The sequence below is a fragment of the Hylobates moloch genome, unplaced genomic scaffold (assembly GCF_009828535.3).
Source record: "Hylobates moloch isolate HMO894 unplaced genomic scaffold, HMol_V3 SCAFFOLD_12, whole genome shotgun sequence".
NCBI classification, from domain to species: Eukaryota; Metazoa; Chordata; class Mammalia; order Primates; family Hylobatidae; genus Hylobates; species Hylobates moloch.
Window position 1 is genome coordinate 33,085,290 of NW_026652287.1, and position 13,934 is coordinate 33,099,223.

A 13,934-nucleotide genomic window follows, 5' to 3' on the forward strand; every position below is an offset into this window, starting at 1 on the left:
TTTTAATTTCCTTTTTTTTTTTTTTTTAAGACAGAGTATTTCTCTGTCGTCCAGGCTGGAGTGTAGTGGCAAGGTCTCGGCTCAGTGCAGCCTGTACACCCTGTGTTGAAGTGATTCTCCTGCCTCAGCCTCCGGAATAGCTGGCATTACAAGCGCGCCACCATGTCCGGCTAATTTTTGTATAATTGGTAGAGATGGGGTTTCACCATGTTGGCCAGGCCGGTCTCAAACCCCTGGCTTGAAGTGATCCGCCTGCCTTGGCCTCCCAGAGTGCCATGATTACATGCGTGAGCCACCATGCCTGGCCCAAGAAATACTCTTTACTATTTAAATGTTGAGACAATATACTTGAAAACAAAATGATCTCCCCCCAAATGAAAAATCATCTCCACGACGATAATAAAGAAATAAAAACTATTTTATTAATAAATAAGCCTTAGACCAGAATGTGATGGGAAATAGAGGCAAACAGCTAAGAGGTTGAAAAGAGAGAAAGAAACTTCAGTGTTCTATACAACCCATTAAGTACGTGTTTTCAAGATAAACACTAATCAGTCCTCAGGGAAGAGGACTTGACAACACCCTTGGTCACACATAGTTCATCCTGGCTCTACTTGGTAATGGAGGTGACCATCTGTGTCAGCTAACTAGCGTCATCCTGAGGGGGGGGGAGAAACCCTAACCCATAAGTTTTGGCAAGTGTGAGTTTCACAACATGGCGACAGGTGCCCTCTCTGGTGAGGCTCCTACAATCCGACAGAAGCTGATGTCAGCAATAAATAATAAAATTTAGAATATATGATTAAATACAGAATTTATTTGAAGGCAAATCTTGGAAATAGCCACGTGGAAACATCAACTCTAAATGAATGGGATCAGCGTTCCAAAGTAGAGACGTTAAGGTTTCACACACGGGGAAAGACAGAGAAGCTTTAGCAGAATCACATTTTTTATTCAAGGCCAGTGCATAGGGTGCAGCAACTTGATTGATTACGGATTGATACACTTCAAGGAAGGTTACTTTATCACTACATAAGAAGGGACAATGATCCGAGGAGGTCTTATCTCTGGGGCTACTTAGACTTCTTAATTACTTACAGAAAAACTCTTAGAAGTTGCGCCTGCGTTCCACTGGACTCGAGTTGCATGACCACATTCCTCTCAAGGCTCAGTATTATCTCAAGGTCCATAGCCTTAAATTGAAGTTATTTGATGTTTGAATTATTTAATTTCCTACTGAGATACAAGTACTGTCTCCCTTGTTGTTTGCCTTTCAAAGAGGGCTCCCAAGTCCTTCAGAAATACATCCCTGGGTCATTAAGCTGAAAAAAGGTTTAGTTTCTTAAAAAAAACAAAGTTAGCCAGGCATGGTGGCTCATGCCTGTAATCCCAGCTACTCGGGAAGCTGAGGCAGGAGAATCACTTGAACTCGGGAGACAGAGGTTGTGGTGAGGAGAGATCGCGCCTTGCACTCAAGCTGGGTGACAAGAGAAAAACTCCGTCTAAAAAAGAAAACCTCAGAAGACAGAGAAAATGCATTTACAAATTTTCTAATTGAATGTTCTAAGAGACAAAAGGAAAGAAAAATCTCTTCCTTTACTTTTAAAGGAGGAATGATACCTCTCATTTATTTGCTTGTTTGAGACAGGGTCTAGCTTTGTCACCCAGGCTGGAGTGTGGTGGAGAGATCAGAGCTCACTGCAGCCTCCAACTTTCTGGCTCAAGTGATCCTCCCACCTCAGCGCCCGGAGCGGCTGGGACCACAGGTGTGGACTACCACCCCTGGCTGGTTTTCTTGATTTTTGGTAGAGATGAGGTCTCACTATGTTGCCCAGGCTGATTTCGAATTCCTGGGCTCAAGCGATCCTCCTGCCTCGGCCTCTCAAAGTGCTGGGATTACAGGTGTGAGCCACCGCTCCGGGACCTGACTTTCTTTCCATGAAATATGAAATTATCCTCCACTCCTGGGTGTAATAGGCAGTTTTGCACACCACCTTTCAGTTTCCATTATCCACTCAAACCCAGGACCTTGCTTAGTTTAATAAGCCATTCTGTCAGTCCCCGCTGCAACCAGCGCTCCACTCCACCCCTTTACCGAGGTCCCTGCCCCTCCCCCACACCCTGCCCCAGACGGAGAGGAGCTTGCACTGCCTGCCGGATGCGTGACTCTACCTGCTCAAAAAAGGCGCTTTGCATTAAAACCATTTTCAACTTAAGAGGAAAAACGATTCAGCGTTCAGTACAGGTGGCCCAACACAATATGTTGTTTTACCTTCGATTGTTTGAAATATTAACTTAAGGGCCGGGCGCGGTGGCTCACGCCTGTAATCCCAGCACTTTGAGAGGGCTGAGGCGGGCGGATCACGAGGTCAGGAGATCGAGACCATCCTGGTTAACAAAGTGAAATCCCGTCTCTACTAAAAATACAAAAAATTAGCCAGGTGTGGTGGCGGGCGCCTGTAGTCCCAGCTACTTGGGAGGCTGAGGCAGGAGAATGGCGTGAACCCGGGAGGCGGAGCTTGCAGTGAGCCGAGATCGCGCCACTGCACTCCAGCCTGGGCGACAGAGCGAGACTCCGTCTAAAAAAAAAAAAATTGTATATATATATGCTTAAAACGGACAGGAAGCATCCCTGTGATATTAGGGGTAATATCACGGCACATCAGAAACTATCCACCAATTAGTACCCGGAGAATCTAGTCCTGCAGGGCAAGAAGATGACAGCAGGCAACACCTGGGGCCCAGCTGAGGCGAAAGCCAGGACCCGCCCCCTCCAGACCCTGCCCTTCAAAACACCACTTCCAGACCTTGCCCTCAAGATGACGATCACTCTCTGGCCCGGCCTCCAGGCAGCCTCCTCATTCTTGCCCCGCCCAGATTCTATTCAAGGCCCTGCCCCTTCTAACCAGGTCCCACGCCGATGGCCACCTCCACCCCCTCATAGCCAGGTGTGGCTGTGATCTATCAGCCTTGGCCTCCCAAAGTGCTCGGATTACAGGCATGAGCCACCCCACCTGGACCCATCTTCTTAACATAAACACTTTAATGTAAATTAATGCCTAAACTCAATGTTAAGTCAATTCAATCTCAAGTCAATGCCTAATTGGCTCTAATGTCAATTAAAGCTTTATGATCTTCTATAGTCACTGTATTTGGAACACTTATCTCAAAAATGAATTTTATGATGTTCTGCAAGGATTAACCTCGGACTGAAGACCTTGCCACACTTATGACATTTGTAAGATTTCTGTCCAGTATGGATTCTCTGATGTCTAATGCTGTGTGAACGTGAAGTCAAGACTTTGCCGCAATCATCACACTTGAGGTTTCTCTCCTCCATGAATTCTCTTTTGTTTTGCATAGGATGAAGCTTGACTGAAGACCTTGCCACAGTCAAGACATTTGTAAGGTTTCTCCCCAGCATGAGTTCACTGATAAATTGCAAGGTGTGATCGATGTCTGAAAATTTTACCACATTTATTACACTTGTAAGATCTCTCTTCATTATGGATCCTCCAGTGATTTGCAATGGTTGTAGCATTACTGAAGACTTTGTGAGAATCATTACATCTGCAAAGTTTCCCTGCACCATGGGTTGCTTGATGATAAAAAAGTGACGACTTCCCACTAAAGGCTTTGCCCCACTCACTACACTTGAAAGGTTTCTCTCCAGTATAAACTCTCTGACATTGTGCAAGGTTTGATTGTTGATTAGAAGCCTTAGTATGAAGTCTATGATGACATGCAAGGTGTGCTTTTCTACTAAAAACCTTACCACATTTATTACATGTGTAAGGTTTCTTTCCAGTATGAATTGCCTTATGCATTACAAGGGCTGAATTTTGAGCTAAGGTCTTTCCACACTCAGGAAATGTGTAAGATTTTCTCCAGTATGAAGTCTCTGATGTTGTGCAAGGCATAAATCATGGTGGAAAACCTTGTCACAGCCCTTACATTTGTAAGATTTCCCTCCAGTATGAAGTCTGTATGATGTGCAAGGTTTGCTTTTCTACTAAAAGCCTTGCCACATTCGTTACATGTGTAACGTTTCTCTCCAGTATGAACTCTTATGGCGTGAAAGGCACGAATTATCCCAGAAACCCTTGTCACAAACCTTACATTTGTATGGTTTTTCTCCAGTAGGAATTCTGCTGTGTGTTTCAAGTTGTGATCCTCAACTGTAAACTTTGTCACATTCTTCACATTTGTAATGTTTCTGTCCAGTAAGAAGTCTATGATGACACTGAAGGGATGACTTCTGATTGAAGGTCTTGCCATACTCATTACACTTGTAAGGTTTCTCTCCAGTATGAACGCTATGGTACCATGCAAGGTATTGCTTCTGATGAAACACTTTGCCACATACATCACATTTATAATGTTTCTCTCCTGAATGGGTTATGTGATGTCTCCTTAAATGTGAGCTATAATTAAAGGTTTTGTCACACTCATTACATTGGAAAGGTTTTTCCCTCATGTGTACTTCTTGTATTTGTGTGAATAATGAAGAATAGAGGGAATTCTTCCCATACCTAATAGAAATATGGGTTTTGAGCCTACAACAAATTATTTGGGATGTTGAAGCTGAGGAAGCATCATTTATAGACTGGTACACTTGATTACCAATTTTCCGTTCAGTCTGAAATACATGCAGTTCAGACAGATACAAATGAAAGCTTAATCCAACCTGATTTTTAATAGGCTTCTTTCCAGCATGCCTTTGATCATGTTGGTCTGGACTACCAGTCAACTCTTTGGTTTCTGTCATGGGTGCTTCTTGGCCATTTCTTTCAATTTCTTGCCACTGAAACTCAAAGTCATAAATATCTTTCTTGATTTCTGGGAAGCGAAGATATCCAATGTGATGACTTTCATGTCTTTCCAATGTCCCTGTGTGGAACCCTTCTGTATTGCCTTGCCCTGTTGATGAGAACTCCATCATGGATTTTAAAGAGCTGTCTAAAAAATATAAAGACCAATAGGTTTACAATTAAGTACAGATGGTAGGCCGGGAGCAGTGGCTCACGCCTGTAGTCCCAGCACTTTGGGAGGCCGAGGCAGGCGGATCACGAGGTCAGGAGATCGAGACCATCCTGGCTAACATGGTGAAACCCTATCTGTACTAAAAATACAAAAAATTAGCCAGGTGTACTGATAGGTGCCTATAGTCCCAGCTACTTGGGAGGCTAAGGAAGGAGAACGGCATGAACCCTGGAGGTGGAGCTTGCAGTGAGCCGAGATCATGCCATGGCACTCCAGCCTGGGTGACAGAGCAAGACTCCATCTCAAAAAAAAAAAAAATACAGTTGGTAAATAATAGTTAATATTGAAATGTGTAAATATTACACAAAAAGCAACAGTTATTTTAAACGTCCCAAAAGTGATCTTCAAAGTTTAAAAACACCCCATCTCTACTAAAAATACAAAAATTTCCCAGGCACGGTGGTGGGCGGCTGTAATCCCAGCTACTTGGGAAACCAAGGCAGGAGAATCACTGGAACCCAGGAGGTGGAGCTTGCAGTGAGTGGAGATCATGCCATTGCACTCCAGCCTGGGCAACAAGAGCAAAATTCCATGTCCAGAAAAAAAGAGTGAAGTCACCATTCTCACAGGCAGCCAGTGTGTGATTCTTGGTAACTGAAAAACTGTCAAGGAGATTATGTGAAGTCAGGGGCTTGAGACCAGCCTGGCCAACATGGTGAAAACCTGTCTCTACAAAAAATACAAAATTACCCAAGCCTGGTGGCGGACGCCTGTAATCCCAGGTATTTGAGAGGCTGATGCATGAGAATCACTTGACCCTGGGCGGTGGAGGTTACAGTGAGCTCAGATTGCTCCAGTGAACTCCAGCCTGGGCAATAGAGGCAGATGGAATTTAAGATGAAAGGGACTGAGAAAAGGCATGGGTGAGTGTGAGCAAACTTGTGAGGTAGGATGCTTCAGAATCACAGAAGACTGGCTACCACAATACCTGGTATTTCAGAAAACAAGGAGACAGAAGAATCCACCAAGGAATATCACTTTACGTGAGGAAGAGCCACCCCTAGCTCCTTTTCTTTGCCCTTCTTGGTGGCTTCCTTACATAGCATGAGTCTTTGGAAATCAATCTTGTGTGTAAAAAAAATATGAGATTTAATTTTTCTTTTTTCTTTTTTTTTTTTTTTTGAGATGGAGTCTAGCTCTGTCACCAGGACATGGTTCAGTGGCATGATCTCAGCTCACTGCAACCTCTGCCTCCCTGGTTCTAGCGATTCTCCTGCCTCAGCCTCTTAAGTAGCTGGGATTACAGGCAACCGCTGCCAGGCCCAGCTAACTTTTCTATTTTTACTAGAGATGGGGTTTTACCATGTTGGCCAGGATGGTCTCGATCTCCTGACCTTGAGATCTGCCCACCCAAGCCTCCCAAAGAGCCGGGATTACAGATGTGAGCCACTGCACCCAGCCGAGATTTAGTGTATGGAAATCACTCACTCCTTTCCTGTGACAAAACACACACACAGGGGAGACCTCACCAGGGACAAAGGCAGTCCTCTGCTGCCCACTGCACCAGAGATTATGCAGAAATAAGAACGTCCCACAGGAAGACCTACAAGTGTAATTTTGACCTGTTTTCAGATCTTGCTCTCCTCCTGGAAAAGTCCACACACACGCTGCAGCAGGACACAGATCTTCAGGGCACAGATCTGGCCCTAACCCAACCCCATGCAGAGCACAGCCCCCTCACCTCCCTGTGGATCACAGACTGACCTCAGCTCACAACATAGAGGAAACTGCCTTGATGTTCCATGCTGGAGACAGATGAGAATCACCAGCGCCACTGTAAGTATTATTGAGGGTGGGTCCCATACTATGATAATAGCAATCTCTGATAAAACAGAATAAAAGATGTATTTGCAAAATGCCCGAGAACTGTAATGTGAAGTCAGGGTTGAGCTCCACTCAGAGGGCGCCAGCCAAGCAGTCCCACCTTCTGGCTCTGCTCTCCACCTGGGGATTTCTTGTCACCAGGATCCAGTGAACAGCAAAGGAGCTAAAAGAACCACACACAACTGGCAACATGGACCAGAGGTGGGGGTGAAGGTGGCGCTGCAATGTCAAGTAGGGGGCAGTGGGAGATCACAAAGGTTTCCATAGAGAAAGTAATATCAGAACAGAGACTTAGGGAAGAAAGGCTGCTTGTCACTTGCAGCTGAGGGGCCACAGAGTCCTAGGCAGAGGGACAGCCCAGGTGAAGGCCCTGAGACAGGAGCAACCCCAGTCCCAGAAAAAGGAAAGAAACCTGCGCGGCTGGAGCAGAGGGAGCGAGGAGGACACAGGCAGGAGATGAGGTCAGAGGGGTCCCGGGAGCCCAGACCCCTAAGGATGAGCTCTTGAAACATTTTTCTCCCACACCTCAAAATAAATTTGGAAATGATGTACTTTCCCACTCCTTTCGTGTATACATGTAATTTTCTCTTTACATTATAAATTACAACCCTTACAAATAATGTAATTTATTTTCCATATTTAAAATACATGGTGTCAACCTCAGCTAAGCCCCCAAAAGTACAGTCACCCTCATCTGAGACATGTAGGAGTGTAAGGGAATGTGTTTGGGGTTTAGGAAGTCACTTATGGACACGTGAAGGTGGAGATGCCTGTTTGATGTCCCAGCAGAGAGCTGAGGAGACAACTGGACACAGGATTGTAGAACTCAGGGGAGAGGCCTGCAGGGGACACGGAGCCATGTAGGTGGGTTCAAGCTGTGAGATGATAAGGTTCAAGGTGATTTGAGTCTAATCCTGTTTTTCAGAGGACTGGAATCCTTTAAAATTCAAATTACAACTAAGCATCACCCTCTCTTACAGGAAAAGCCACACACTCCATTGTGCCCATCATTTCAGGGGTCAGTGTCACTCTGACTGAGCTTTTCTGGTCTTCTCCCTCACCTGTATATTACAGGTGGGCTCACTGAGGGTCACAGCGGGGGACGTTTCACCAAGTTATCCTGAGAAGCTCTGAGTTTGGTAAGAAGGAGGAGTCGCTGATTTTCATGTGATGGCCAGGAAGGGTCAACGGGCTGCGCTGGTCATCCTCCTACAAAATTCCAGGACTGGCCACGTGTGGTGGCTCACTCCTGTTATCCTAGCACTTTGGAAGGCCAAAGCAAGCGCATCAGTTAAGCCGAGGAGTTTGAGACAAACCTGGCAACATGGTGAAACCCGTCTCCTGGATAGAGGAGAATCGGCCTCACAAAGTGCTGGGATGAGCCACTGCGCTCGGCCTATATATGCATTTTTTTTTTTGAGATGGAGTCTGGCTCTGTCGCCCAGGCTGGAGTGCAGTGGCGCGATCTCGGCTCACTGCAGGCTCCGCCCCCCGGGGTTCACGCCATTCTCCTGCCTCAGCCTCCCGAGTAGCTGGGACTACAGGCGCCCACCACCATGCCCGGCTAATTTTTTGTATTTTTAGTAGAGACAGGGTTTCACCGTGGTCTCGATCTCCTGACCTCGTGATCCGCCCGCCTCGGCCTCCCAAAGTGCTGGGATTACAAGCGTGAGCCACTGCGCCCGGCCGCATTTTTTTTAAATTAAGAAATAAGGCGGACATGGTGGCTCAAGACTGTAATCCCAGCACTTTGGGAGGCTGATGCTCTTGGATCGCTTTAGCCCTGCAGTTGGAGCCCAACCTAGACAACAAGGCAAAACCCGGTCTCTACCAGGAACACAAAAATTGGCACAGTGTGGTGGTGCGCGGCTGTGGTCCCAGCTACTCTAGAGGCTGAGGTGGGAGGATCCCTTGAGCCCAGGAGGTTGACGCTGCAGTGAGCTGTGATCCTGTCACCGCTCTCCCGCCTGCGCAACAGAGACCCCATCTCCATTAAAAAAAAAAAAAAAAAGGAAACACATGGGTCCTGGGTCTAGGGGCAGGAAATCTAAAACCAATTAACGCGAACTTTCCAAAACCAGACTAAAAGGAAAAACCCCATCTTCCCACCCAAAGTAACGAAGGATCAAATGCTACTCTCCCTAGCGCCTTCCCCCTTTCACCAGGTCTCAGATGGAAAGAGAAAGAGCCCAGGAGTGAGCACGGCCAAGCACCGGCCACCCCTTCATCTGCATAGGGCACCCATCTGCTCTGGCCTCAGGCCAATGTACCTCAGTGTTTCGTTGGCCAAGGGCCAAATTCTTCATCCAGATAAGGGGTAGCCCATAGGGACCTCAAAAAAAAAATACTTTAACCTCCAAAAACTTTGTAAATGGGGCTCTGGAGACGCTCGCTTGGGCCCACTCCCACCCTGTGGAGTGCTTTCATTGAGTAAAGTTCTGCTTTCGCCACTTCATTCTTTTGTTACTTTGTGGGTTTTTTTTTTTCAATTCTATGTTTAATATCCAACTACCTGGAAACTTCACATTCCAGGCCTGCCTTCAGGGAACAGGGCGAGGGTGTAAAAAGAGGGTTGCCTCCAGGAGAAGCACGTTTTCCTAGGGTTGGAACTGTGGAGAAGCAGGGCCCTGCACGAGGAGGGAGGTGGGGGGCGATGGCGCCTTCGGACAGGGGTGGGGTCTGCAGGATCCCAAGACCGGGCAGAGGAAGCGGCCTTCCCGGGACTGGGGCTGCAGCGCTGCGCTCCAGGCGCCGATGAGAGCAAGGCTGGGAGGCGCCCAGGGCGAGAGTCCAGCTCGCGGGTGAGGACTTGAAACAGCGCGAGGCGGGAGGACGGGTCCGGAAGGGTTTTGAGAAGGAAAGTTTCGCGACAGGAGGTGTCTGCACAGCCCCACTGTAGAAAAGACGGGGACAGGACCAGCCTCAGGGCGACTTTAAACTCAAAAGGAAGAGACTCACAGACTCTCACCTAGACGTCTCAATTTGCTCTGAGTTGAGAAAGAGGGGCCAGAATTTCCAGGTCTGTGGGGACCCCCACGTCCCCAGTATAGCAGTGCCAGAGAACTGGGAAGCGCAAACTCCATGGGGCAACCTTCAGTCCACGCCATCAGCTTCAGGGTCTGTGCCAATCAGCACAGTACAGAAGCCAGACCCGCGGGAGACCCCCGAGGAGGTGGGTGGGGCCTGGGTCAGGCCAGGACGGGAGGTCAAGAGGTGGGCGGGGCCTGAGTCAACTGGAACTAATAAACACATTCAGTGGATTTGCACAATGCAATAGCAGCACCAAAAATTAGTTGAATTTCCATAAATTAACAATAAAAAATTTTAAACGAAAATTAAAAAACACTTCCATTTGCTAGAGATCTTAAAGTAAGAAATACTTAGGAATAAACGTAAAAAAACAGAATTTCATACCTTGAAATCTACAAACATTGACCAAAATGATTAAAAACATATAGAGATACAACCCATATTGATGGTTTGGAAAAATTAATATTGTTAAGTTATTATATAAGCCAATGTGATTCAGATTCAACACACCTATGAAAATCCCTATCGGTTTTTGTTAAAGAAACAAAAAGCAGGGCCGGGCGCGGTGGCTCACGCTTGTAATCCCAGCACTTTGGGAGGCCGAGGCGGGTGAATCACGAGGTCAGGAGATCGAGACCACGGTGAAACCCCGTCTCTACTAAAAATACAAAAAAATTAGCCAGGCGTGGTGGCGGGCGCCTGTAGTCCCAGCTACTCGGAGAGGCTGAGGCAGGAGAATGGCGTGAACCCGGGAGGCGGAGCTTGCAGTGAGCCGAGATTGTGCCACTGCACTCCAGCCTGGGGGACAGAGCCAGACTCTGTCTCAAAAAAAAAAAAAAAAAAAAGAAACAAAAAGCAGGCTGGGAAAAGTGACTCACGTCTGTTAGCCAGGCTGGTCTCAAACTCATGACCTCAAGTGATCTACCCACCTTGGGTTCCTAAAGTGCTGGGATTACAGGTGTGAGCCACGCGCCTGGCCCATCCCCTTAACATAAACACTTTAATGTCAATTAATTCTTCAACTGAATGTTTTAAGTCAACTCAAACTCAAGTCAATTCTGAATTGACTCTACTGTCAATTAATCCTTGATGGTTTGCTATGCTCATTGCATTTGTAACTATTACCTCAAAAATGAACGTTATGATATTCTGCAAGGAGTAACCTCGGACTGAAGACCTTGCCACACATAGGACGTTTGTAAGATTTCTGTCCAGTATGGATCCTCTGATATCTAATGTGGTGTGAACGTGAAGTAAAGGCTATGCCACAATTATCACATTTGTGAGGTTTCTCTCCTGTATGAATTCTCCCGTTTTGCAAAAGATGAAGCTTGACTGAAGACCTTGCCACAATCATCACATTTGTAAGATTTCCCTCCTGTATAAGATCGCCAATGAACTGCAAGGTATGAATGATGTCTGAAAAACTTGCCACATTTATTACACTTGCAAGATCTCCTTCATTATGGATTCTCCAATGTTTTGCAATGGTTGTAATATTACTGAAGACTTGATGACAATCATTACATTAGTCAAGTTTCTCTGTACCATGGATTGCTTGATGGTGAGTAAGTGTTGACTGACCACTAAAGGCTTTGCCACACTTATTACACTTGCACAGTTCCTTTCCAGTGTGAATTCCAGTTATGTTGGGCCAGGTGTGAATCACACCTGAAATCCTTGTCACAAACCTTAAATTTGTATGGTTTCTCTCCAGTATGAACTCTCCTATGTATTTCTTTTCTTTTCTTTTTTTTTTTTTTGAGACAGAGTCTCGCTCTGTCGCCCAGGCTGGAGTGCAGTGGTGCAATCTCGGCTCACTGCAAGCTCTGCCTCCTGGGTTCACGCCATTCTCCTGCCTCAGCCTCTCCGAGTAGCTGGGACTACAGGCGCTCGCCACATGCCCGGCTAATTTTTTGTATTTTTTAGTAGAGACGGGTTTTCACTGTGTTAGCCAGGATGGCCTCGATCTCCTGACCTCGTGATCCGCCCGCCTCGGCCTCCCAAAGTGCTGGGATTACAAGCGTGAGCCACCGCGCCCTGCCTCTCCTATGTATTTCAAGGAGTGATTTGAAATTGAAAACTTTTGTCACATTCTTCACATTTGTAAGGTTTCTCTCCAGTATAAAGTCTGTGATGACATGCAAGGTTTGATTGTTGCCTAAAAACCTTGCAAATTAATTATACTTCTAAGATTTCTTTCCAGTATGAAGTCTATGATGACGTTCAAGGTTTGATTTTCGATTAAAAACCTTGCCACAATCATTACACTTGTAAGGTTTCTCTCCAGTATGAAGTCTATGATGACATGCAAGGTTTGATTTGTGATTAAAAACCTTGCCACATTCATTACACTTGTAACGTTTCTCTCCAGTATGAATGACCTTATGCATTACAAGAGATGAATTTTGAACAAAGGTCTTGTCACACTCATTACACTTGTAAGGTTTCTCTCCAGTGTGAATTACAGTATGTTGTGCCAGGTGTGAATCACGTCTGAAAGCCTTGTCACAAACCTTACATTTGTATGGTTTCTCACCAGTATGAATTCTCCTATGTCTTTCAACATGTGATTTGCGACTGAATACTTTGTCACATTCTTCACATTTGTAAGGTTTCTCTCCAGTATGAAGTCTATGATGACGTGCAAGGTTTGACTGTTGATTAAAAACCTTGCCACATTCATTACACTTGTAAGGTTTCTCTCCAGTATGAATTGCCTTGTGAACTAACAGGGCTGAATTGTGACTGAAGGTCTTGCCACACTCATTACACTTGTAAGGTTTCTCACCAATATGACATCTATGGCATGCAAGGTATCGCTTCTGATGAAAGACCTTGCCGCATACATCACATTTATACCGTTTGTCTCCTAAATGGATTATCTGATGTTTTTTTAACAGTGAGCTAGAATTAAAGGCTTTGCCACTCTCATTACATTGGAAAGATTTTTCTCTTGTGTGTACTTCCCATTTTTGTGTGAGTAATGAAGACTGGAGGAAATTATTCCCATACTTATTAGAAATACGGGTTTTGGGCCTACAGGAAGTTCTTTGGGATCCTGAAACTGAGAAAGCATCCTTGATAGCCTTCTCAACTTGATTACCAATTTTCCCTTCGGGGTGAAATATGTGCAGTTCAGGCAGATGTGCATAAAAGCTTGATCCAAGCTGATCTTTAATAGGCTTGTTTCCAGCATGCCTTTGATCATATCGCTCTGTACTACTCGTCAACTTTTTGATTTCTGTCATGGGTGCTTCATGGCCATTTGTTTCATTTTCTTGCCACTGGAACACAAAGTCATGAATATCTTTCTCAATTTCCTGGAAGCAAGTATCTCCAGTGTGATGACTTGCATGTCTTTGCAGTGTCCCTGTGTGGATCACTTCAGTATTGCCTTGCCCTGTTGATGAGAACATGTTCATCATGCATTTGGAAGAGATCTCTACAAAATATAAACACCAATAGGTTTCAAATTAAGTACGGAAGTTATACAATACTGAAATGTGTAAATATTACACAAAAAACAATACCTATTTTAAACTTCCCAAACGTGATTTTCAAAGTTTAGGAACACAAAAGGAGTCAGATTTTTTAATAAATAAAGGGTGATTGCATGTGCTTCAAATCATTTTTATGGAAGCCTATTTCCAATATCATGACAAAACACTGTCAGGGCACAAACATTTGTAAGGCAAAAAGTAAGGAGTATTTTTCTACTGTGACCCTAAAGTGTATCACACTTTGCAAAAAACATATCACTGTCACATCAAAGAAGAGAAAAATATATATTCTTCGTATTTACAGGGTACTTAGTGTATACAAATAAATGCTAAAACACCAGACAAGGTACTATTTTTGTAAATAATCCACAACAAGCTCCTGTAAGGATAATCAAAATCAATGGAAATTCTGTATTGTCAAAGAATCACAGCACTGAGAAGACAAGAAAATATTCCAAAAATTAGGCAGGTGTGGTGGCCCACGCCTTTAGTCCCAGCTACTCAAGTGGCTGATGCACAAGAATTGCTTTAAGC

General features: G+C 45.2%; 3 protein-coding genes and 1 pseudogene across 3 annotated transcripts in view; all 4 read right to left on the reverse strand.

Moving 5' to 3' along the window:
- Window positions 1–456: 456 nt before the first annotated feature.
- On the reverse strand, window positions 457–4,030 carry LOC116478089 (putative zinc finger protein 137; annotated as a pseudogene).
- Window positions 3,714–7,945, reverse strand: LOC116478083 (zinc finger protein 813-like). The gene is made up of 2 exons (XM_032168972.2): window positions 6,748–7,945; window positions 3,714–4,959 (listed from the first exon to the last, which is right to left on the reverse strand). The coding sequence occupies exon 2, from the start codon at window positions 4,940–4,942 to the stop codon at window positions 4,175–4,177; it is 768 nt and encodes a 255-aa protein (XP_032024863.1). The 5' UTR covers window positions 4,943–4,959; window positions 6,748–7,945; the 3' UTR covers window positions 3,714–4,174.
- Window positions 7,946–8,274: 329 nt separating this feature from the next.
- On the reverse strand, window positions 8,275–10,725 carry LOC131380753 (putative uncharacterized protein encoded by LINC00596; the record flags this gene model as incomplete). The annotated part of the gene is made up of 2 exons (XM_058425046.1): window positions 8,275–8,751; window positions 10,613–10,725. Coding segments are annotated over 2 exons (300 nt in total), but the record flags the coding sequence as incomplete, so codon positions are not given.
- Window positions 10,726–10,778: 53 nt separating this feature from the next.
- LOC116478091 (zinc finger protein 701) overlaps window positions 10,779–13,934 on the reverse strand; it is a 42,256-nt gene continuing 39,100 nt past the window's right edge. Inside the window, 6 exon segments of the mRNA XM_058425043.1 lie at window positions 10,779–11,228; window positions 11,230–11,350; window positions 11,434–11,539; window positions 11,541–11,654; window positions 11,977–12,077; window positions 12,080–13,342. Of these exon segments, the coding sequence (XP_058281026.1) occupies window positions 11,024–11,228; window positions 11,230–11,350; window positions 11,434–11,539; window positions 11,541–11,654; window positions 11,977–12,077; window positions 12,080–13,342 (1,910 nt within the window). The 3' untranslated portion in view covers window positions 10,779–11,023.

What these genes read in the sequence shown, in the direction of transcription:
- LOC116478083 (XM_032168972.2), bottom strand. Translation starts at nt 4,942, where the DNA reads ATGATGGAGTTCTCATCAACAGGGCAAGGCAATACAGAAGGGTTCCAC.